Raw genomic sequence first — 26,493 nt, forward strand, 5'->3', positions numbered from 1 at the left:
ACTCAGAGTCAACCAGAGAAAGACTGAGACCACGAACATCAACATACAGCCTCCTCTTCCCGTCAAGGCATACGGCGTCAACTTACCCAGCACCGGCAGATTCACCTACCTGGACAGCATCGTTTGGCAGGGTGGTGGGACCAAGGACAACATCTCAGCAAAGTTAGAAAGGCCTTCAGATCAATGAGCAACATATAGGGATCAACCAAGTATAGCGCCCACACCAAGGTGAAGCTGTACCAGAGCTGCGTTCCGTCCACACTCTTGCACAGGTCAGAGAGCGAACCTTGTGAAGCTGTCATCATTCCACACCGTGAGCCTCTGGAAGATCCTCTGTATTTACTGGCCAAGAAGGATCTCCAACCATGCACTACTCCTTCAGTAACATCAAGAGGACATGGCCACAATCATCATGAGGAAATGTTGGAGATGGGGTGAGAAGAGAGGCCAGCTCAATCATCAAGACAGCACTTCATTGGATCACTGAAGGGGAAGACCAAAATCAACTTGGAAGAAATGAGGACCCTGAACCATACCTGGGTCACAATAGAGAAGATGGCCAAGAACAGACAGAGATGGAGGACCTTCATTGCCACCCTAAATGCCAGAGGCATAACAGGCAGTAAGTAAGCAAGCAGAGCTATTGAACATCCTGCAGGGATTCAGGTTTGGTCCGGAATTGCCACCGCACATGAGGTGGCTTTCTAGAGATCATACCTGGACTTTCTGTATCTTACTTGGTCGCCAGACCTGAATGCCACTGATCTAGTCCTCAGAAGATTGCGGGTCTCATGGTTCATACAGGACTTCTGGTTGGGGACTATTCTGAATGATTTTGTGGGAACATGGAAACATAGAAAACTTACAGCGCAATACAGGCCCTTCGGCCCACAAAGCTGTACCGAACATGTCCTTACCTTAGAAATTACCTAGGGTTACCCATAGCCCTCTATTTTTCTGAGCTCCATGTACCTGTCCAGGAGTCTCTTAAAAGACCCTATCATATCCGCCTCCACCACCGTCGCCAGCAGCCCATTCCACGCACTCACCACTCTCTGTATAAAAAACTTATCCCTGACATCTCCTCTGTACCTGCTTCCAAGCACCTTCAAACTGTGCCCTCTTGTGCCAGCCATTTCAGCTCTGGGAAAAAGCCTCTGATTATCCACATGATCAATGGCTCTCATCATCTTATACACCTCTATCAGGTCACCTCTCATCCTCCGTCTCTCCAAGGAAAAAAGGCCAAGTTTACTCAACCTATTCTCATAAGGTATGCTCCCCAATCCAGGCAACATCCTTGTTAATCTCATACTTTTCAAGAGTAAGAACATACTCATCTAGCACTGTTCTCATAAGATCTGTGACAACCATTGTGATTTCAAACAGATTTTCTGATGAGTCATTGAACATGGCCCATTTTACTGACCTGAAGCAATCCTGTAGCAACCCTCCATCTCCTGCAACTACCTCTTTGTTGTCCTAATCTCTGGAGTCTTGCTCTTTAGCCTCTACGTTTATGTAAGTAGAAAGACAGCCAAATGATCAGATTTCCCGACACGCGGTCTGGGCGTGGAACCGTAGGCATTTGTTATTGTAGTACAGCCGTGGTTCGGTGTACTGGGACCCCGGTGCTGCATGTTGTACGCTGGTGATAATTAGGCATAACTTCTTTTAAACAAACTTGATTGAAGTTCCCAACTATAATTTGAAATGCATCTGGTTTCTTGATTGGTGATGACATCCTTCAATATCTTGAGTGCCTGATTAGCGTCAGTCTTTGGCAGTATGTAAACTGCAGTTAGGATCAGGGAGGAGAACTCTCTTGGCAAGTAAACCAGTCAGTACTTAATCGTTAGATATTCCAGTTCAGGGGAACAAGTGTAAGGCAAAATTGCCATGTCCGAGCACCACAAAGAGTTAATCATGAAACACAGACACCTATCTTTTGCCTTCTCTGAATCAGCAGTTCAATCCATCCTCTGTATCGAGAAGTCTCTGGGTCTTACCAACACATCAGGCTTGTTCAGAGTGAGCCATGCCTCTGTGAAATGTAGAACATAGCAATTCCTCATTTCCCTCCAATACAGCAATCTTGCCCACAGGTCCTCAGTCTTGTTCTCCAGTGTCTGTACATTTGCTAACAAGATATTGGGTAGAGGGTGTTTCATTCCTTGGCACCTCAGTGTGGCTTGGAGTCCATCCCTCCCTCTCTTCCGACAATGACAATGTACCTCTGTCCACTTAAAGGTGCTATACCTGCATGCCCAAGAGTTAATTTGCCAAGTCCTTCAGAAGGTCATGAAATCACTAGTTCATTGGGACGGTTCAAAAATACATTGATTAAAGGGAAATTACAGGCTGTAGATTGCCACGATAGTAGTGCAGAAGAGATATGTTTAGAAGTTTTGTAAGCAGCCTGCAACACGTCGCCATAGTTCAATTGTGACATCTTGCCAATAAGTAGAACATTGCACAGGCCCACAATGCTGTGCCAACTTTTCAACCTACTGTAAGATTAAATTAACTTTCCCTCCTATATAGCCCTCCATTGTTTAACATCCATATGCCTACTTGAGAGTTTCTTAACTGGGTTTATTAATGTCACATGTACTAAGATGCAATGAAAAGCTTGTCCTGCATACAGTGCATTGCGGTAGAACAAGGTAAAACATTAACAATGCGGAATAAGGTGCAAAAGCCGCAGAGATAGTGCAGGACAGGTAAATAGTAAAGTGCAAGATCATAATGAGGTAGTTTATAAGGTCAAGAGTTCATCTTTTTGTACCATTTAATAGTTTTATTACAGTTGTGTAGACGCTTCCCTTGAGTCTAATGGTACATGCTTTCAGTCTTTTGTATCTTCTTCTCAGTGGGAGAGGAGAGAAGAGAGAACGTCCAGGATCTTTGATCATGCTGGCTACTATACTGAGCTAGCAAGACATGTAGACGGAGTTTACAGAGTTTACTGGGTTCTGCGATGCGCTGAGCTGTGTTTCTGCAGTTTCTTGCATTCTTGTCGTTCCAAGCTGTGGCACATCTGGACAGAGTGCTTTCTATGGTGCATCAATAAAAATTGGTGAGGGTCAATAAGGACATGTGTGGCACGTGGCCAAGCAGTCAAGGCCTTGGACTGGTGATCTGAAGGTCATTAGTTCAAGCCTCGGCCGAGGCAGCGTGTGTGTCCTTGAGCAAGGCACTTAACCACACACTGCTCCTGCACGTTTATAGCCCAGTGGCGGCGGTTGGTGCAGTATGGACAAGAAGACAAGAAGAAGAAGAAGAGGTTGGACTAGCGATCTGAAGGTCATGAGTTCGAGCCCCAGCCGAGGCAGTGTTGTGTCCTTGAGCAAGGCACTTAACCACACATTGCTCCAGTCCACCCAGCTGAAAATGGGTACTAGCAAAATGCTGGGGGTTAACCTTGCGATTGACTGGCGTCCTATCCGGGGGGGGTGGGGGGGGAGTCTCATACTCTCAGTCACTTCACGCCACGGAAACCGGCATAAGCACTGGCCTGATGAGCCTATAAAGCTCGGGACAGACTTTAACTTTAACAACAAGGGCATGGCAGATTTCTTTTGCCTCCTGTGGAAATAGAATGAGTCATGGTATTTCAGTGGGATCCCCCTCCCCCCACGATAGGCTAGAGTATTGAAAGACCAGGATGGAGGGGATGTAGAGTGGATGTTTCCAATGGTGGAGGAGTCACAGTCTCACAATAGAAGTTTGGCCCTTTAAAACAGAGATGAGAAAAAAATTCTTTAGTCAGAGGGTGGTGCATCTGTGGAATTCAATGTCATGGGTGGCTGTCAAGCCCTAGACATAGGGTATATTTAAAGTGGAGGTTGACAAACAAAAGAACAGAAGAAATAGCAGCAGAATTAGGCCATTTGGCCCATCTAATCTGTGCTGATCACCAGCGTACATCACAGCTGATTCATTATCCTTCTCAACGCCATTCTCCTGCCTTCTCCCCATATCCTTGGATTCCGTTACTATACCCAATGACTTGGCCTCCAAGCAGTCTGTAGCAATGAATTCCACAGTTTCACTACCCTCTGGCTAAAGAAATACCTCATCTCTGTTCTAAAGGGACGTCCTTGTAATCTGAGTATGTGCCCTCTGGTCTTAGACTCACCATCTATAGGAAACATCCTCTCCACATATACTCTATTTGGACCTTTCAATATTTGATAGGTTTCAATGGGATCCCCCTCATTCTTCTAAACTCCAATAAGCACAAGTCCAGAGCCTTCAAACACTCCTCATGTGTTAACCTTTTCATTCCTGGAAGCATTCTCGAGAACCTCCACTGAACCCTCTCTGATGCCAGCACATCCATAATTGGCCTAAAACTGCTTATAATACCCCAAGTGCATTCTGATTCATAAAGCCTCAGCATTACATCATTCAGTGGGCTGTGCTCGTTGGTTCAAGAACCAAATGTTGAAGGAAAGTACAGTTTCTGAACCTGGTGGTGTGGGACTTCAGGTTTTTGCAACTGCTGCCCAAAGGGAGCTGCAAGAAGATGGCATGGCCTGGATTCGTATACAAACTCCTTGGACCCTCTCCAATGTCATCACATCTTTTCTCAGATAAGGGGCACAAAACTGCTCACAATACTCCAAGTGGGGTCTGACCGTTGCCTCCATAAGTGGGTGCTGTCACATAGTGCTACTCACCTGGGCCACTCCAGTGGTCCCACCAAGCCTGCCAGCCAACCTCCTCTGGAGTGGATCCAGGGGCAACAAGTGACCACAACAGTGGCCGACTGGCAGGCACTCCTGCCCACCACTGGAGGGGGAGGGGGGATGTACAGGAACTGGAGATTCCATGGGTAGCAAGATTCTATGGCAGATCATTATCCCACCAGCCTCCATCCCCACTCACATCAGGGACATGGGGATAGGTTCTTGATTGGTTAGGGTGTCAAAGATAAAAGGCGAGATAGGAGAATGGGGTTGGGACGGATAATGAATCAGACATGATGGAATGGTGAAGTCGAGTCGATGGGCCAAATGGCTGAAATCTGTTTCTATGCCTTCTGATCTTCTGTTGGGCATTATTCCGTGAGGATTTGGGAAAAGAGTGGAGATGTCGTACTGTAATTATATAGGGCCTTAGTGGTAGCACACCTGAAGTGATGAACACCCGTGTACAATCTTCATCCTTCCTTATGCATTACTACTGGAAATATTTTTTGATTATTAATAAAGTGTATTTTTGGGGTTTTTTTGAATAATAATGAAAATATAGTGCATAATGTAGCTCTGTGCAGGAAGACAAGAGAAGTGGAAGAACCACGACGAGGTAGATTGGGGCGATCAAGGATTTATCTTTAGCGCGCAAGAGATCTGATTGAGCGTCCTATAAGAGCAGCAGAGATGCTGCCCTGAGAAATCCATAGTTTTCTGGATATCCAGGGATTCGAGGGATATGGGGATAGAGCAGGAACATGCCACTGAGTGGTGGGTCATACTCAAGAGGCTGAGGGGCCTACTCCTATCTCATACATCCTGGTGAGAACCTGAATCAGAATCGGGTTTATTACTGACATACAAAGTGTTCTCAGTTTGGTCTATTTTTGTGGCAGCGGTACAGGACAAGACGTAAAAATTACTAGGAAGTGCAGTAAGTATATATAAAAATATAAGTAGTGCAGAAGGAGAGCAAATGTAGCGAGGCAGTGTTCATAGGTCATTGACTGTTCGGAGATCAGAATCAGGTTTAACATCACCGCTGTATGTTGTGAAATTTGCTCACTTAGCGGCAGCAGAAATCTGATGGCGGAGGGGAAGGAGCTCCTCTTAAGATGTGTCGTGTGTGTCTTCGGGCTCCTGTACTCGTCCCTGATGGCAGTAGTGAGAATAGGGCAGGTGACAGACCTTAATAGTGGATGCCACCTCCTTGAGGCGCTGCCTTCTGAGGATGTCCTCCACAGTGAGGGTGGGGGCGGGTGCGTGTTGTGTCCATGATGGAGCTTGCTGAGTGGACAACCCTTTTCAGCTTTTTCCAATCCCGAGCACTGCACCGTCCATCCCAGACGGTGATCCACCCAGACAGATCTCAGCAGTGAGATATACTGCTCAGAACAGTAGCTCACATGTTAATGGGCAGAAGAGGTGGGAAGTGTGGCAGGGGGTGGGGAGGGAGGGGTTGCTGTGGTGAGGAAAAATAAATAAAAAGTCTTCACACAGCCTCACACCAGTAACACCAGCCAAAGCTGCCCTGTGTCTGCTGTGCTGGAGAGAGGAGATGGTGAAGGAGTGGGGATGGGAACTAATTGCCTATCTACAACATAATCTCTGTCTTGTAATGTTTACTGAGTTTGAGTGACCAGTAAGATGAGCAGTGTCCAGCAAGATGAGCAGTGTCCAGCAGTCAGAGATGGAGGCTGTGTAATCCCCCCTCCCTTCAAAACACTGCAAGAGAACATCTCTAAATTGGCTCTTCTGACTGAGAAGGGCTTCTTGTCCATTCTAAACTCTGTCATTTCAAGTCAAATCAAGTCAAGTCACTTTTTACTGTCATTTTGACCATAACTGCTGGTACAGTACACAGTAAAAACGAGACAACGTTTTTCAGGACCATGGTGCTACATGAACAATACAAAAACTACACTGAACTACGTAAAACAACACAAAACTCCACTAGACTACAGACCTACCCAGGACTGCATAAAGTGCACAAAACAGTGCAGGCATTACAATAAATAATAAACAAGACAATAGGCACAGTAGAGGGCAGTAGGTTGGTGTCAGTCCAGGCTCTGGGTATTGAGGAGTCTGAGGGCTTGGGGGAAGAAACTGTTACATAGTCTGGTCGTGACAGCCCGAATACTTCGGTGCCTTTTTCCAGATGGCAGGAGGGAGAAGAGTTTGTATGAGGGGTGCGTGGGGTCCTTCATAATGCTGTTTGCTTTGCCGGTGCAGCGTGTGGTGTAAATGTCTGTAATGGCAGGAAGAGAGACCTCAATGATCTTCTCAGCTGACCTCACTATCCGCTGCAGGGTCTTGCGATCTGAGATGGTGCAATTTCTGAACCAGGCAGTGATGCAGCTGCTCAGGATGCTCTCAATACAACCTCTGTAGAATGTGGTGAGGATGGGGGGTGGGAGATGGACTTTTCTCAGCCTTCGCAAAAAGTAGAGACGCTGCTGGGCTTTCTTTGCTATGGAGCTGCTGTTGAGGGACCAGGTGAGATTCCCCGCCAGGTGAACACCAAGAAATTTGGTGCTCTTAACAATCTCTACGGAGGAGTCGTCAATGTTCAGGAGAGAGTGGTCGTTCCGTGTCCTCCTGAAGTCAACAACCATCTCTTTTGTTTTGTTCACATTCAGAGACAAGTTGTTGGCTCTGCACCAGTCCGTTAGCCACTGCACCTCCTCCCTGTATGCTGACTCATCATTTCTTTCCCCCGATTCAGACCCGCGTACAGAGCCAGGAGGTTCATACCATCTTTTTAGGAGGAGCTGAACTTGGCCAGCAAGGACAGCTCCAATATTCAGCCATAGAGAGAGAGCCCTCTCCTAATCTGTTAATTCAGCAACCCATACCTTGAACATCTGGAAGCACAGTGGGCAAGACCACACTGCTTGTCTGCCTCTCTCTGGAGTGCTTGGACCATATTATGGGCATTTATCTGTTCTTCTCCCCTGTATTTTTCCCTTTATCCCTAGCAGAACCAGTCAGTCCATTAATCACTATTTCTTCTGCTTGCTTTGGTACCGTATTTTCAAAATGTCGTCTCCTGTGGCTGTCCTTCTGCTACCTGTGTTTGATGTGTGTGTCCTCCCTCCTTCTCATTCTTTCTCTTTATCATTCATTCTTTCTCTCTCCCTCTTCTTTCTATCTTCCTCGCTCTCTTTCTCATCCTCATTCTCTTTCTCCTCTTCTTTGTACCCCTCTTTCTCTCTCCCCCTTCCTTCTCCTCTCCCTTCCCTTCTTTCCTCCCTCCCACTCCCCCTCCTCTCACCCTCTTTCCCTCCCCTCCTTCTCCTCTTCTTTCCCTCCTCTCCCCCTCCCCTCCCCTCCCTCAAACACAACTTATCTCTTTTCAACCTATAAGTATTCTGTGACTCTTGCCCTCACCCCTCCTCTGCCTCTTGACAAACGCCACCTCGCCTTGTGTCACAAACTGAAGTCTTTGTGAGGCTGCGGCACAGGGACAGGCCCCTCAGCTCACACTGTTGCGCTGAACTAATTAAACTAGTAATTAAATACCTCACGAAACTGATCCCTCCTGCCTACACCATGCCCGTATTCCCCCATTCCCGGCACCACGTTGTGTCCTGGTTCTGTTTCCTCAGCTGCACGATACATCTTTTCAGAGACGTTCCCTCGCACAGTTGGCACTGACCTGCGGTATGTAGAATAGTTTAATCCGCGGCAGGTGGGGGGTCCTCTAATTCAGTGACAAACTGGCGGATTATTTAACAGGCCGGAGCTTTCATTAGCTCCCTGGAGCGGAGTCACCTGACAACCTGCTGGGAACCCTGCCACTAGATCGGATCCTAATTACAGACCTCCTCCCTCACTGCGCGGAAAGAAGATTAAAGCACTGAGCCTGTGAAATTGACATTTGAAAGTAGGTTGTAGAATATTCATTACCACAAATTGGATACTCAGGCATCAGAGAAAGTGAACAAAGAAATAAAATGTATGCACCAGAACTGGTAGTTACAAGCCTTAGAGTTATACAGCGTAGAAACAGACCCTTCAGCCACCATATATAATTGCTGACCATCCTACCTATCTGATTTGCCTACGTATCTCTCTATACCACACACACAAAATGCTGGAGGAACTCAGCAGGTCAGGCAGCGTCTGTACAGGGAAATAAACATTCCGAGCCAAGGCCCTTCATCGGGGCGGGGAAGGAAGGGGGCAGAAGCGGGGGAGGGGACTATACGTGCTGGCAGGTGATAGGCGAGGCCGAGTAAGGGGAAGGGTGGGCGGGTGGGTGCAGGAGAGGGGACGTGGAATAAGTAGCTGTGAGGTGATAGGTGGAAGAGCTAAAGGGCTGAAGAAGACCATAAGACCACAAGACAAAGGAGCAGAAGTCGGCCATTCGGCCCATCGAGTCTGCTCCATCATTTTATCATGAGCTGATCCATTTTCTCCTATTTAGTCCCACTCCCCCGCCTTCTCACCATAACCTTTGATGCCCTGGCTACTCAGATACCTATCAATCTCTGCCTTAAATACACCCAATGACTTGGCCTCCACTGCTGCCTGTGGCAACAAATTCCATAGATTCACCACCCTCTGACTAAAAAAATTTCTTCGCATTTCTGTTCTGAATGGGCGCCCTTGAATCCTTAAGTCATGCCCTCTCATACCAGATGCCCCCATCATGGGAAACAACTTTGCCACATCCACTCTGTCCATGCCTTTCAACATTCGAAATGTTTCTATGAGGTCTCCCCTCATTCTTCTAAACTCCAAGGAATACAGTCCAAGAGCGGACAAACGTTCCTCATATGTTAACCCTCTCATTCCCGGAATCATTCTAGTGAATCTTCTCTGTACCCTCTCCAACGTCAGCACATCCTTTCTTAAATAAGGAGACCAAAACTGCCCACAGTACTCCAAGTGAGGTCTCACCAGCACCTTATAGAGCCTCAACATCACATCCCTGCTCCTCTACTCTATTCCTCTAGAAATGAATGCCAACATTGCATTCGCCTTCTTCACTACTGACTCAACCTGGAGGTTAACTTTAAGGGTATCTCAGAACTTTGAATTCTTTCCCCATTTAAATAATAGTCTGCCCAAGAAGAAGGACTCTGATGGGAAAGGAGGAGAGGCACCAGAAGGAGGTGATAGGCAGGTGAGGACAGGAGAAGGGCTGAGGAACCAGAGAGAAAGAGGAAGGAGGGAAATTACTGGAAGTTAGAGTAATCAATATCCATGCTGCCTTGTTGAGGGCTACCCAGATGGAGTATGAGGTGTTGCTCCTCCAACCCGGGTTTGGCCTCGTCACGGCTGTAGAGGGGACCATGAACGGACATGTGAGAATGGAAATGGAAAGTTGAAGTAAAATGGGTAGCCACTGGTATATCTCTATATGCCTCCCCCACCCTTTGTCTACCTCCATCCGTCATCTGTCTAAGTGCATGCCATCAGTTTCTACCCCAATGTTATGACCCTAATAAGAGGATCCTTGACCTCACTATCAACCTTGCACATTATTGTTTCCCTGCACTTGGTACAATTAATTCTGCATTCTGTTGTTGTTCTTGCTCAACGCACTGTGTAATGATTTGATGTGTATGAACAGTGCAGCTTTCACTGCATCTCAGTACATGTAGCACCAAGCAGCCCATACCATTTCAGTTCCCCCACCTGCCACTGTCTCCCAGCTTAGTGGTAAGGCATGGTAGTGTAATGGTCAGGGCCAGCAATGACCGATCCAGGTTCAAACAAAACAACAAACTACACTCAACTTCACTGGACCCAGCACTGAAATGTTCCCACAACCCATGATCTCTTTTTCAAGGACTCTTTGTCTCGTCTTCTCATTACTTGTTGCTATTTAATCATATTTGCATTTGCACGGTTTGCTGTCTTCTGCACTCTGGTTGATCTTTCGGTGATCTTGTTATAGTTTCTGTTCGATAGATGTGCTGAGTATGCCCACAAGAAAATGAATCTCAGGTGACACATGGGTACTTTGATAATAAAATTGACTTTGCACTTTGATTTCTGCCACTGTCTGTAAGGGTTTCCTCCGGGTGCTTCAGTGTCCTCTCACGTTCCAAGAACGTATAGGTTAGGATCAGTAAGCTGTGGGCTTGCTAAACTGACACCAGAAACCTGGTGACACTCGGACTGTCCTGGCCATTGACACATTGCACTGTATGTATCAATGTTTCGATGGTAAGTCTATCTCCATTCCGACTCCCCTTGCCCCACCTGGCATTACCCGCCTGTTATCTTCTACCCTCAGTGCCCTGACTGATGGGACGGTTTGGGCTGACAGGCGTTTTTAGGGGGAAGCGGTAAATACACGAGGGAGGGGGGGGAATATGAGGGTTTGGCAGAGGTGGGGAGGAGGGGGAGATGGTTGAGAGGGTTCTCCTGTTAGATGTGCACCGGTGCCACGGACCTCTGCTGTGAAACCCGTGGCCTGGGTCACACTGATGAGCAGAGCCTGAGGCAAGAGTTCAGGAACAAGACCGAGAGGGAGAACCACACACACACCAAAAACAAGCAGGCAGGCTGAAGGTGGGATGAGAAGGGAGAGAGGGAGGGAGGGAGAGAGAGAGAATGCAGGGAAGAATTATTGGAATTGAATTATTATTATCCCATGCACTTGTTTTGCATATTGTTCATACAGTTCACACAGGGCATTAAGGTTATACAAGGTAAAACAATAACAGAATGCAAAATACAGTGTTGTAGTCACAAAGAAAAAGCATTACATGTAGACAGTAAGGTGCAACGTCATAATGAGGTGCATTGTGAGGTCACGACGGGAGGGGAGAGAGAGGTAAAGAGGGGGAGAAAAGGGGAGAGAGGGAGACAGAAAGAATGAGATCGAAAATGGAAATAGAAAGAGAGAAAGAACATGCACGTTAGAATCGGGTTTATCGTCACTGACATGCCGTGAAATTGTGATAGGTTACAAAGGTAAATAAATATGCAAAAGCCGATGAGTGATGTGGTACCCTTGGAATTAAAAACAGGCAGAAGCTGGAGATTCCTAGGCTTAGAGTCATACAGCACAGAAACAGGTCCTTCGGCCCATCTAGGCCCATGTTGATCATCAAGCTCCTGTGCACACTGATCACATTTATTGGGTACATTTAAAGTGGAAGTTAATAGGTGTGTCATTAGTAAGGTTCTAGGGAGAAAGCAGAAGAATGGGGTTGAGAGAGAAAATAAATCAGCCATGATCAAATAGTGCAGCAGGTTTGATGGGCCGAATGGCCCAATTCTGCTCCTGTGTCTTGAGGGCTTAGGGTTTAGATTATGAGGACACTCAGTCCTCGTTTATTGTCATATAGAAATGCAGACATGCATTAAGAAATGATACAATGTTCCTCCAGAGTGATATCACAGAAAAACAGGACAAACCAAAGACTAACACTGACAAGACCACATAATTATAACATATAGTTACAGCAGTGCAAAGCAATACCATAATTTAATAAAGAACAGACCATGGGCACGGTAAAAAAAAGTCTCAAGTCCTGATCGACTCCCGAGTCCCCGACAGCAGGTGGCAAAAGGGAGAAACTCCCTGCCATAAACCTCCAGGCACCGACAACTGCCGATGCATTGGAAGCACCCGACCACAGCCGACACTGAGTCCATCCATCCGAAAACTTCGAGCCTCCGACCACCTATAATTAGCTCACCTATTATTCACGATCAATTTACAGTGGCCATTTAACCACCCAATCTATCCAGGAAAAAAGTAGCCCACTTGATTAGCACCTCGCCCAGCATCCTAAAGCTTTGATGATGGATGTTGCCTTCTCGAGGCAGTGTCTCCTGTAGCTAGTACCGATGGTATGGAGGGGTACCCATGACGTACTAGGCTGAGTCCACTACTCAGGCAGCTTCTCACATTCTGCTCTGGGGTACCAGACCAATCAGTGTCAGACGTACAAATGACATGGGCTGAATATCAAATCATCTGAGTGCAGGTAAAACCTCAGTCATGGGGATGTTGGCCTGCTGGAGAACGCTGATGACGTAGTTCATCTCTCCTTCCAGTGATGTTGGAGGATTTTGCTGAGATTATCAGTGGCGGTTTTCCAGTGGCTTGAGGTGCCTGCTACTGGCATCAAGGGTACACAGGGGCAAGGACTGTTGCTGCCCAGTCAACCACGGGTTTTGTGCCAATTATGAGCTCCAGTACAGCACGATACCTAAAAAATTACTCTAAGTTAAAATAAGAAACATAAAACAATTAAGTAAAGTCAATGTTCAAGTTCAAAGTAAGTTTGTTATCAGAGTACATATACTGTATATTATCATATACATTTTCTTGCGGGCATACTCAATAAACCATAATATAATCAATGAAAGACCATTCCAACTTGGGTGCTCAACCAGAGTGCAAAAGACAACAAATTGTGCAAATGCAGAAAGAAAGAAATAAACAAAGAAACAAACAAACAAGCAAGCAAGCAAGCAATAAATAGCAAGAACATGAGACAAAGAGTCCTTGAAGGTTTGCCCATAAGTTGTGGGATCATTTCAGTGATGGGCCAAGTGAAGTTATCCCCTTTGGTTCAAGAAGCAGATGGTTAAGGGGCAATAACTGTTTCTGAGCTAATGGTGTGAGTCCTGAGGCTCATGTACCTGCTTCCCAATGGCAGCAGTGAGAAGAGAGCCTGGCCTGGACGGTGGGGGTCCCTGACAATGGATGCTGCTCTCCTGTGACAGATCTCCTTGTATATGTGTTCAATGGTGCGGAGGGCTTCATCCCTAAGTGACCGGGTCATATCCACTGATTTTTGTCGGATTTTCTGCTCAAGGGCATTGGTGTTTCCATATCAGGCTGTGATGCAGCCTGTTAATATACATGCTCTCACATCTAAGTAAGTTCAGGCACTGCAGTATTTTCTCCATAATTGCACATGTGCTGGGTCCAGGGCGCTCCTCTGAAGTGATAACATCAAGGAGTTTAAAGTTGCTGATCCTCTCCACCTCTGATCCTCCCATCAGGACTGGCTCACAGACCCCTGGTCTCCTCTGAAGTCAATAATTGTCTCCTTGGTCTTGCTGACAAAGGTTGTTGTTGTGGCACCACTCAACCAGATTTTTGATCTCCCTCCTGTATGCTGTTTTGTCACCATTGTTGATTCAGCCTATGACAGCGGTGTCATCAGCAAACTTGAATATGGTATTGGAGCTGTGCTTAGCCTCACAGTCAGAAGTGTAAAGTGAGTAGAGCAGGGGGCTAAGCACACAGCCCTGTGGGGCACCTGTACTGATGGAGACTGTGGAGTAGAAGTTGTTGCCAAACCAAACTGACTGCAAGTGAGGAAATCAAGGATTCAAACATGAGGAAATCTGCAGATGCTGGAAATTCAGACTTTGCATCCCTCTTCCCTCCGGGAGAAGGTTCAGGAGCTTGAAGACTCGTACGGCCAGATTTGGGAACAGCTTCTTTCCAACTGTGATAAGACTGCTGAACGGATCCTGACCCGGATCTGGCCGTACCCTCCAAATATCCGGACCTGCCTCTCGTTTTTTTTTTGCACTACCTTACTTCCCATTTTTCTATTTTCTATTTATGATTTATAATTTAAATTTTTAATATTTACTAACTTTAACTATTTTTAATATCTTTAATATTTAATATTTGTAATCCAGGGAGTGTGAAGCGCAGAATCAAATATCGCTGTGATGATTGTACGTTCTAGTACCAATTGTTTGGCGACAATAAGGTATTACACAGGGAGGTATTAAGGCCAAGGTCTTGAAGTTTATTGATTACTGAGGGAATAATGATATTTGATGATGAGCTGACGTCATTAAAGTGCATCCTGAAGTACGTATCTTTATTATCCAGACGTTCCAGGGTTGCAAAAGTAATGCAAAAAGACAGCAAAGTAGCGAGTTAGTGTTCATAGGCTCATGGACCGCTCATAAATCTGATGACAGCTATTCCTGAAACATGAAGTGTGGGTCTTCAGGCTCCTGTACCCCCTCCTGATGGAGGGCATGTCCCAAATGGTGAGGGTCCTTAATGATGGATACTGCTTTCTTGAGGTGTCAGCTTTTGAAGGTGACCTTGGTCGTGGAGAGGCTGGTGCCATGACGGAACTGGCTGGGTTTACAACTTTCCTATCCTACGTGCTTTGGAGAACAGAACATTTCAAGTCTTTCTTTCTTTTTCAACCTTTTTATTAATATCAAAATGTTAAACATACCATAGTATTAATACAAAACTATTGGGATTACATTGTTGATAATTAACATATATAAATATAAACTCAGTTGGCACACAGGTACTAAACCTCCCAAAATCGTACAAAATACGAATATAATATACAAAAAAAACCAGAAATAGCATGAAAAAGAAAAAAGAACCAAAAAAACTAATCTAAACAACGCTAACCAACTAAACTAAGGAAAAGAAAAAAACGTGGGCTGTTGTGTAACGTCAAAAAGAACCATTAGTGTCATTGTCTCTGCATATATTTAAAAGAAATGGAATAGGTTTGGAAAAGGAAAAATTACATCATATGGAAGTGTTGAATAAATGGCCTCCAAGTCTTTTCGAATTTAATAGAAGGATCATAAATGACACTTCTAATTTTTTCTAAGTTTAAACACAAAGGAACATTTCAAGTCAATGGCCTTTCATCAGAACTGGATGAAGTCAGAAAGTAGATTCCACCTAATCAGACACATTCACCCTCCACCCTCCTCATCTCCACAACCTTAAACATGGTTGATTTTCACTGCTGATGGTTGGTAACTAGCTTGAAATATTAGTTCATTTTCCCTCTGCATAGGCACTGACTGACCAGGTGAGTAACTCAACCATTCTCAATTTTTATTTCAGGTTTTTAACAGCTGCAGTATTTCACTTTTGGTCAGAGGAGGCTGGTTGACTAGGAACCAATGGGAGTGCGTGATGACCCAATTTGCTGGGATTTTAAGTTAAATTACATCTATGTTTCAATTACTTTAAAGTGGACATTATCTTATCTCTCCTGACCTTCCCTCTGCCCCTTCCCACACAGGTCTCTGCATGGAAACGATATCTCCACTCTTCCTAAAGGAATCTTTGCAGATGTGGCTTCCCTCTCTCACCTGTAAGTGAAAGAAATGTTTGCTGAAAATTATGTTGAACAGAATCTTTACACATTTATCTAATCAGTACATAACCTAGATGGATCAGGAAGTCCTAGACAAGCTATCTTGTTCAGGCCAGGAGCTGTTCTCATTTGGACAGCTCTGAGGTTGGTTAATTTCCCTGGTTTAGTTGAGGAAAGGTGACTCTGGCCTGTTGGTGGGGTCCTATACAGTTAAAACAAACTTTAACGTAAGTTTGAGAAATGACACTTAACCTTTTGTCTGTGCTCAGTATCAAATTTGCCAACTTTAGGTATCTTACTCTCTCATGGTGCAGTAGCATAGTGGTTAGCATAACACTTTACAGTACAGATGACCTGGGTTCAATTCCCGCCACAACCTGTAAGGAGCTTATACATTCTCCCCGTGACCACGTGGGTTTCCTCCGGGTGCTCTGGTTGGTTGACGTGCCAGTTGGTAGGTTAGTTGGTCATTATAAATTGTCCTGTGATTAGGCTGGGATTAAATAGGGGAACTGTTGTGCAGCACGGCTGGAAGTGCTGGAAGGACCTGTTCTGTGCTGTATCTCAATAAATAAATAAATTCTATCTGTAACAGAACAGCATTTCAGCTGAACATCCATTTGTCTCATGTTTTGAACATAATACACAACAACAGGCCCTTTGGCCCACTATGGTTGTGCCAGCCACAATGCAAAATTAAACTAAACCCTTCTGTCTACCCGTGATCCACACTCCAGCATACCCACCCAATCTAAAAGTCTCTTGAACACCACTATCATGTCTGTTTCCACTATCACCCCTTGAACCCTGCTCCAGGCACCCAGCATTTTCTTTAAAAAAAACATGTTTCAAGCAAAGAGAGTTGGGCATTTGGGATCAGCTGCCTGAAATAGTGGTTGAGGTGGCACATTAACAATGTCTAAAAGCTGTCTCGATAAGTGCAAAACAGAGGTGGCATGGAGGAGATGGGCCAAATGGCCTGTTTCCTTACTGTATGACTCTGGCACATATCTCCTTTTCCCCCTCACACCTTAATCACATGTCCTCTAGTACCTGATATTTCTATTCTGGGGAGAAAAAGTTTCTGACAGACTACACTATCTATACCTCTCATAGTTTTATAAACTTCTGTCTCATCACCCCCTCAGCTTCCTCAAACATCCCAAGTTTGTTCAACTTCTCATTTTAGCTCAAACCCTCTAATCCAGGCAGCATCTTTTTTTTCAGTTTACCATCAGTGGCAGATTAATGTGAAACAGGCAAAATTTTACATCTAGTAGAATATCTAGTAGTTTTGTAAGCTGCCTGCAAAACGTCACCATGTATTGCCACCACCATCTTGTCCTCGTCATTCTTTGTGTGTAGTTTTTCATTGATTGTATTGCATTTCTTTGTTCTAATGTAAATACTTGCAAGATAATGAACCTCATTGTGGTGACATATATGCACTTTGACAATAAATTTACTTTGAACTTTGCAATTTTATATTAACATAGAAACATAGAAAACCTACGGCACAATACAGCCCTTCAGCCCACAGAACTGTGCCAAACTACCTAGGGTTACCCATAGCCCGCTATTTTTCTGAGCAGCTCATTCCACACACTCACCACTCTCTGCATAAAAAAACTTACTCCTGACATCTCCTCTGTACCTACTTCCAAGCACCTTAAAACTATGCCCTCTCATGCTAGCTATTTCAGTCCTGGGAAAAAGCCTCTGACTATCCACGCGATCAATGCCTCTCATCATCTTATACACCTCTATCAGGTCACCTCTCATCCTCCGTCACTCCAAGGAAAAAAGGCCGAGTTCACTCAACCTATTCCCATAAGGCATGCTCCCCAATCCAGGCAACATCCTTGTAAATCTCCTCTACACGCTTTCTATGGTTTCCACATTCTTCCTGTAGTGAGTCGATCAGAACTGAGCACAGTATTCCAAGTGTGGTCTGACCAGGGTCCTATAAAGCTGCAATATTACCTCTCGGCTCTTAAACTCAATCCCAAGATTGATGAAGGCCAATGCACCGTACGCCTTCTTAACCACAGAGTCAACCTGTGCAGCAACTTTGAGTGTTCTATGGACTCGGACCCCAAGATCCCTCTGATCCTCCACACTGCCAAGAGTCTTACCATTAATACTATATTCTACCATCATATTTGACCTACCAAAATGAACCACTTCACACTTATCTAGGTTGAACTCCATCTGCCATTTCTCAGCCCAGATTTGCATCCTATCAATGCCCCGCTGTAACCTCTGACGGCCCTCCACACTATCCACAACACTTCCAACCTTTGTGTCATTAGCAAATTTACTAACCCATCCCTCCACTTCCTCATCCAGGTTATTTATAAAAATCATGAAGAGTGGGGGTCCCAGAACAGATCCCTGAGGCACACCACTGGTCACCAACCTCCATGCAGAAAATGACCCGTCTACAGCCACCCTTTGCCTTCTGTGACAAGCCAGTTCTGGATCCACAAAGCAATGTCCCCTTGGATCCCATGTCTCCTTACCTTCTCAATAAGCCTTGCCAAATGCCTTGCTGAAATGCATATACACTACATCTACTGCTCTACCTTCATCAATGTGTTTAGTCACATCCTCAAAAAATTCAATCAGGCTCAATTCAATCAAAATTAATTGCCACTTTAAGTCACCAGCATTTCAAGTCTCAAACTATCAAGATATTTCCTTTGTTTTGCCCATCACTCCCCCACCTTCTGTACTACCTCAAACGGACTTGATTTCTCTCTTTCCCAGTTCTGAATGTGAAACATTAGCTCTGTTTCTCCTTCTGCAGATGGTGACTGACCAGCTGGTGGTTCCAGCATTTCCGGTTTTTATTTCAGATTTTGTGCATCTGCAGTTCTCTTGAATTCCAAGAAAGAAAGCTGAAAGAGCAGCCTGTGTTTCTTTTCTCCTGGGAGGGGGTGTTTAAAATGTCAAAGGGTGTTGACAGAGTGGATGTAGAGAGAACATTTCTGCTTGAGAGGAAGAGGGTAAACAGAAACTGGCAGTATCAGTCGGCAGAAAAATCCGACAGGTTATTCCAGAGAAACTCACTTTCCCCCGGGGAGTAGGGAAAATATGGAGCTCACTCCCTTAGGGAGGGGTAGGGGTGGGTGGTGTTAATGTGCTTAAAGAGAGACTGGACACAGAAGGGAGAACAGAGGTTCACAGCTAGAGACTGAGTTAGGAGATTTTGAGGACAAGCTATAGTGGAGCATAGAAGTCAACACAGAATGGTTGGGCCGAATGGCCTAGTTCTTATCTTGTCATCACATTTATCTAAAATAAGTACATGTTCGGCACAGCATTGTAGGCCGTATTGTGCTGTAGGTTTTCTATGTTTCTATGTATTTCTCAAGCTTGGAATCTCTTAAGTACCTAATATCCAGGGAGGTAGTCTGGAAGAGGGATACAATTCTGAGGGTTGCAGATAGGGCAAACACATGCAGTCTCTTTCCACTGAGGCTGGGTGAGACCAGAACTAGAGGCCGTAAGTGAAGCGTAGAATATCTCAGGGGAGCTTCTTCAGTCAGGGGTGGTGAGAGTGTGGGACGAGCAGCCAGCGGAAGTGGCGGATGCGGGTGTGATAGCAACATTTAAGAGCAATTCAGATATGTACGTGGATGGAAGTGTATAGAGGGCTATGGTCCAGGTTTGGGTCAATGGGACTAGGCAGAGTAACGGTCTGGCATGGACTAGATGGCAAACACAAGAAAATCTGCGAATGCTGGAAATCCAAGGCAAAAGGCACAAATTGCTGGAGGAACTCAGCAGGCCAGGCAACATCTATGGAAATTAATAAACAGTCGATGTTTCAGGCCAAGACCCTTCATCAGAATTGGGAGAAAGGATGGGAAGTCAAAGCAAGAAGGTGGGAGGAAGGGAGGAAGAAGTACAATGTAGTAGGTCATAGGTGAAGCCGGGGGGGGGTGGTATGTGAAGTAAAGAGCTGGGGTTGATCAGTGAAAGAGATAAAGGGCTGGAGAAGGGGGAATCTGATAGGAGTGTGTAGAAGATCATGGAAGAAAAGCAAAGAGGAGGAACACCAGAGGGAGATGAGGGGTAGGTAAGGTGAGAGAGGGAAATGGGAATGGGGAGAGTGGGGAATGGTGGGGGGGGGGAGCTGTGCAATTACTAGATATTTGAGAAATCGATGTTCATGCCAACAGGCTGAAGGCTACCCAGACAGAATATAAGGTGTTGTTCTTCCAACCTGAATGTGGCCTCATCGTGACAGTAGAGGAGGCCATGGACTGACATGTCGGAATGGGAGTGGGAAGTGGAATTGAAATGGGTGGCTACTGGGAGATCCCGCTTTTTCTGACGGATAGAGCGTGGGTGCTTGGCGAAGCAACCTCCCAATCTACGTCAGGTCTCACCAATATACTGGAGGCCACGTCAGGAGCACCAGATACAGTAGGTGACCCCAACAGACTCAGAAGTAAAGTGTTGCCTCAGCTGTTTGGGGCCCTGGATGGCTGTGAGGGAGGAGGTGTAGGGGCAGCTGTGGTACTTGTTCCACTTGCAAGGATAAGGAGGGATGGACCTGTTTCTGTGCTGTAGTGCTCTATGACCCTAAACGTGGCACCCAATTTCCAAGCAGACCCGAAGGGGACGTAACTGGATGATCCCATTTTCAATGATTATTGAGGAATTCTAGAAACCCGCACCATTAACCCTGTTTCTCTCTCCACAGATGCTGCCTGACCTGATGAGTGTTTCCTGTATTTTCTGGTTTTTATTTTGCTTTTGTTTCAATAAAGTTCAAAGTACATATATGTCAGCAAATACAGATTTTGGTCTCTCTTTGGGGGCTTTGCCTTGGCTTGCTTGGTGGGCGATGGTACTGATGCTTCCTGCTGAAATAGGTGGGGGAGAGAGTTGATGTTTTGCTGCTGCTTGTGTGTGGGAGGGGGGAGAGGGGGCTCTGGGGTTCTAACATTCTTCGTTACTGTCTTTCATTCTTTGGGGCTCTCTTCTGTTTCTGTGGATGTCTGCAAAGAGCAAGAATTTCAGGTTGTATGCTGTGTACATTTTCAGATGCTAAATGGAACAGTTGAAATACTTCCCTGGATTCATTTCCTTGTAGGCATTCACAGAAGTACAAATATAGACAATAGCATTGATGAAAAACTACACACAAGCAAAGATGGACTAACAACCAAAGTGCAAAAGAAGACAAACAAAGAGATAAATAAATAAATAACAATTGAGAACATGAATTATAGAGGTGGGTAAATAACTGCCCAGGACACGAGAGAGAATTCCCCTGCTATTGTGGAGTCTCCGGCGCCCACCTCAGAGGTCAGGTTGGATCGTCAACTTCATAACCCGCCTGCCACACAACAGTACTCTCTCGGTAGTTCAGCCTGGGTTCTGTGTTTGTGCCTCCAGAGTGAGACTGGAACCCATGACTGTCACAAAGTAAATCCAGAGGGCTAGCCTGACTGCACCGGCTTCCTGTAACTTGTATGCATGGAAGCTTGTAGGGTAAAGAGCAAACAAAAACACTTGCTGGGGGAGCTCAGTGGGTCAGGCAGCATCTGTGGAGGCAGAGGAACAGTTGAAGTTTTGGGTCAAGAATCCAAAAAGTGGACCAGCCCTTTTCCTTCCCAGATGCTGCCCAAATTCTTCCAGCAGTTTTTTTTTGTGCTTCAGATTCTTGTGTCTTGCTTGTCAGATTAAACCTCCCTGACTCTCTCTCTCTCTCTCTCTCAGTGCCATTGGAGCCAACCCACTCTACTGTGACTGTAACCTCCGCTGGCTCTCCGACTGGGTCAAGACCGGGTACAAGGAGCCTGGCATTGCCCGCTGTGCTGGCCCAGGGGAAATGGAGGGTAAGCTCCTCCTAACAACTCCGGCCAAGAAGTTTGAGTGCCAAGGTAAGGAGAGCAAAACTCCGATAATCCGACAGCACATGCTCAGCCTTCCCTGCTTTGACACAATATCCCCACCGACCACAACAACAGATACAATCTCAACTCCCGTAGCTCCTTTTACATGCCAAAAACTTCAAGGATTGACAGTTCCGTCAAATATAAAAGGAATTTCAAAATCTAACATTTGGACTACAGGCTCGTTCAAAGAGGTACTAAAGAGAGGGAGACCCAAGGGTAGACAGATCTTTGTGGGGGAGGTGTGGGGAGCCGAATGCCAGCAGTAAGGTTCCTGGCAAATGGAGGCATGGCTGCTAATGGGTGATGAAAAGAGCCTGGTAACGCAGGTAACACATGGGACTGTAGGGCGTGATGATTACTGGGGATGAGGCTCAGAGGTATTCGAATGCTGGTAAAGAAGATTTTAATCCCTGTGAAAATTCTAATTCCTTAAATTTACCAGGATGCAGCCTGGATTAGAGAGCATGTTATGGAAGTGGAGGAGAGGTGACTGGATAGAGGTTTATAAGATGATAAGAGGCATTAATAGAGTGGCGAGGCAGAGGTTTCTTCCCCAGGGTGGAAGTGTCTAGTACAGGAGGGCGTAATTTTAAGGTGATTGGAGGAAAGTATAGGGGGGATGTCAGAGATAGGTTTTTGCCCAGAGGGCAATGGATCCGCTGATACGTTAGGGACACTTAAGAGACTCTTCGATAGGCACTTAGAGGAAAGAAAATAGGAGGCACATGTGGGAGGGAAAGGTTAGATTGATCTTGGAGTAGGTTGCGGGGTTTGACACAACATCGTGGGCTGGAGGGCCTGTACTGTGCTGTGATGCTCTTTGTTCTATGTATTTGGTGTGCTGAAATTCGGCGGGGCAGAGCATGGGCGGGTTTGTGTCAGAGCTGGGTTCTGAAATGCCTGTTTGTTTTCTACTGCCTTCAGACTCATGGGGGAGGTCTCTGGGACATGTGAAATAAAGAGAAATTAAAGTGTGTTTCGGGATTATTAAGAGTAACATCCAAAGTCCCAAACTATGGCATCCGAAAATGCTCTGACCTGTTCACAACTCCTCGTTCAGGGAGATCGGACTGAGGTCTCGTACCTACTGAAGCCTTACTTTGATTCTGGGAAAGGCAGAACTAGAGAAATTAGGCCCCTGCATCCATTTAATGTGAACATGGTTGTGGAGGCAGCTGGGATGTGTGTAGGGGTGGCATGAGTCATGTATATAATATGGATATATGTATTTATAGGTATATCCATGGATATATTTAAAGCAAAGATTGATGGGTTCTTGGTTAGCAAGGGTATCAAAGGCTACAGGGAGAAGGCAGGAGAACAGGAGAATAAGGTTGAGGGGGATAATAAATCAGCCATGATCGAATGGTAGAGCTGACTCGATGGGCCAAATAGCCTGATTCTGTCCTATGTCTTATGGTTTTATGGCCTTATGTTCTAAGTTAGTAATATCTACGTAGACAAGATATTTATATTGATCCCTCCAAATCAGCGGCCTTCCCAGCTTCCTGTTTCCCATTTAATCAGTCCACAAGACTATTTTTTTAACCTTCCCCTAGGGGATGTGTACTTCGTTGGTAATTGGGTTCGTGAGTCACACATGCTAAAGATGGAAATTTCTCTCCTCTGAAGGACAATAGCAAGGCAAGCAGACTTTTACAACGTTGACAATGTCATGATTTCATTACTGACATTGGCTTTTAAAAATACTGCAATTAAATATGAAAATATAATATTTTAATTAAATTCCCCAGCTGCTGTGGTGGGAATTGAACTCACTTCTCAGACTCAATGGGCCAAATGGTCAAATTCTGCTCCTGTTTTATGGTTTCAAATATCTCTGACATGTACTGACATTAAAAAATTGTAAGTGTTGCCTAAATTAATCAAACATTTATTGAAATATAAGAACTATTAAAAAAAATTAATAGTTAATGGAAATAAAATAAGTAAAATAAGACCATGCCCCACTGCCCTTGTGATCTCTATGTCAGGAGTCACTGTACCAAAGAATGAGGATCTACGTTGGGCTTAGTTGGATGGAATAATAAACGATTACAGCCAAGAAAGAGGCCATTCAGCCCATTATTTCCAAGCTGTCTCTTACTGTCTAGTTCCATCCCCATCCCCTTTCTTCGTAGTCTTACAAACGTTTCCTCTTCATAATTCATTCAAAGGACAAAGGCTGTGTCGCCTGGCAAATGGGATGGGTTTAAATGGTCAGCATGGCTGAGCCGGGCTGGGGGGCCTGTTCCCATGCCGTAAGACGCCATGACTGGATGGGGTGACTCGAGGTGGGAAGGTTAGGAAGTTCTGTAATCAGTCCCAGTGGCTGAAAGCCCGTGGGTTCAGTACCTGTGTGATAGTTTGCTCTTTATTCCATGCAGGTCCGACAGAGCTGAGTGTCCTGGCCAAGTGCAGCCCCTGCCTGTCCCACCCCTGCCACAACCAGGCAACCTGCCAGGATGATCCCCTGAATTATTACAGGTGTAGCTGCCCATATGGTTATCAGGTAAAAATCACACCAGCATCTCAAACCCGTCCATTACATTACCTGTAACCCACTGCACGTATTCCATGTATATCCCCAAACCCCTCCATTACATTACAACCTGTAACACACTACATTTATTCCATGTATAACCCCAAACCCCACTATTACATTCCAACCTGTAACACACTGCAGGTACTCGATATATAACCCCAAACCCCTCCGTTACATTCCAACCTGTAACATGCTGCAGGTACTCAATATATAACCCCAAACCCCTCCATTACATTACAACCTGTAACACAACTACATTTATTCCATGTATAATCCCAAACCCCACTATTACATTCCAACCTGTAACACACTGAAGCTACTCAATATATAACCCAAACCCCTCCATTACATTCCAGCCCATAACACACTGCTGTTACTTGATGTATAACTCCCAAAGCCCACCATGTGACCAGCTAACCTCTTAACCTGCATGCCTTTGGAAGTGATAGGTACCCAGAGGAAACCCACCCATGTGGTTATGGGGAGAACATACAAACTCCTTACACAGGGCGATGGGAATTGAACCCGGGCTGTGGTGACTGTAATAGCATTAAGCTGACCGCTGGGCAATTCTGGTCACCGCACTACAGGAAGGATACAATATCCGGAGCCAGCATCACACGCCCACAACTTACTAACCGGTACGTCTTTGGAATGTGGAAGGAAACAGCATCACCTAGAGAAACTCACACGGTCACGAGGGGAACGTACAAACTCTTTACAGACAGTGGCGGGAATTGAACCCTTGATATTCCGATCACTGCCGTTGCAAAGTGTTACACTGACCACTACGCTACCATACTGCCCCACCTCTCAAACTGAGACCACTTGTTACTCCATCCCTCCGCAGACACCACCAGTGTTACAGAGCACCCCCCCCCACAACTTCCACCCTTTCACTGAAATCCATGTCTGCATCCGTGCCCCACCCCACATCTGTACAACTTTGAAACTTTTTCTTATCTCTATCTATTTCCCGGTTTGCAATGAAAGTTTGTTGATGTGATGTGTTAACCGCTGTTCTCTCTTACAGACACGGTCTGACCTGTTCCCAGCATTGAGCAGTACACACAAAATGTTGGAGGAACTCAGCAGGTCAGGCAGCATCTAGAGAGAAGAATGAACCGTCAACATTCTGGGCCGAGACCCTTCATCAGAACTGGAAAGGAAGAGGGCAGAAGCCAGAATAAGAAGGTGGGAGGAAGGAAGGGAGGCAAAATGATAGGTGAGACCAGTGAAGGGGAAGATGGCTGGGTGGAGGAGGGGGAAATGAAGTAAGAAGCTGGAAGGTGATAGGTGGAAGAGCTGAAGAAGGAGAAATCTGATAGGACAGGACCTATTCCCCTCAACAGTTTATTCCTCTCCGTAGATGCTGCCTGACCTGCTGAGTTATGTGTGCCGCCCTGGATTTCCATCATCTGCAGAATTGTATTTGTTTCTATTCCAGCAAAAATGAACTTAATTGTTTCTTTAACACTTCCAGGGTAAACAATGTGAATTGCCAATCAACAGCTGTGTTAGTAGCCCCTGTGCGAACGGAGGGACATGCCACGTGAAGGAGGGAGGTTCGGATGTATTCTGGTGAGAGGAGGGTTAAAGTGTTTCTATTATTACTGTTTGCTCTCAGATGGTCTTGGTCCCAGTCATTCCCCACCCATCCCTATCACAAATCTCTCACCTCAGTAAACCTCACACATGTACACTCGATGGGTTCCTGCTCTCTGACCTCCCTCTCCAGATTGTTATAGAGACCTTTCTGGATCAGTTGCCATTTGGAAAAGACTGGGGTGAAAAATGACAGATGAAATTTAATGCAGACTAGTGTGAGGGGTTGCACTTTGGGGAGAACCAACCCACGCAGGGTTTCCAGTCAACGGTAGGGCACCGAGGAGTGCCGGACAACAAAAGAATCTGGGAATACAGGTCCATAGTTCTTGAAAGTGGCTCATAGGGGTCATAAAGAGAGGTTTTGGCACATTGGCCTTCATAAATCAGAGAACTGAGTACAGGAGATGGGATGTTATGTTGTAATTGTATAAGACGTTGATGGGTCCAAATTTGGAGTATTTTGTGCAGTTTTGGCCACCTATGTACAGGAAAGATTAGATTAGATTAAGAGAACACTCAGTCCTCTTTTATTGTCATTTAGAAATGCATACATGCATTAAGAAATGATACAATGTTTCTCCGGCATGATATCACAGAAAACAGGACAAGCCAAAGACTAACACTGACAAAACCAC

At 45.5% G+C, this 26,493-nt stretch overlaps 1 protein-coding gene across 3 annotated transcripts in view; it reads left to right on the plus strand.

Moving 5' to 3' along the window:
• Positions 1-26,493, plus strand: part of LOC134358831 (slit homolog 1 protein-like) — a 339,272-nt gene that overhangs the window by 230,052 nt on the left and 82,727 nt on the right. For all 3 annotated transcript variants that reach the window (XM_063071371.1, XM_063071370.1, XM_063071372.1), the window contains exons 25-28: positions 15,716-15,787; positions 21,527-21,690; positions 24,093-24,217; positions 25,734-25,831. In XM_063071371.1, coding sequence (XP_062927441.1) covers positions 15,716-15,787; positions 21,527-21,690; positions 24,093-24,217; positions 25,734-25,831 — 459 coding nt within the window. The remainder of the gene's footprint in view (positions 1-15,715; positions 15,788-21,526; positions 21,691-24,092; positions 24,218-25,733; positions 25,832-26,493) is intronic.

The sequence above is a fragment of the Mobula hypostoma genome, chromosome 19, assembly GCF_963921235.1.
Source record: "Mobula hypostoma chromosome 19, sMobHyp1.1, whole genome shotgun sequence".
Taxonomy (NCBI): Eukaryota; Metazoa; Chordata; class Chondrichthyes; order Myliobatiformes; family Myliobatidae; genus Mobula; species Mobula hypostoma.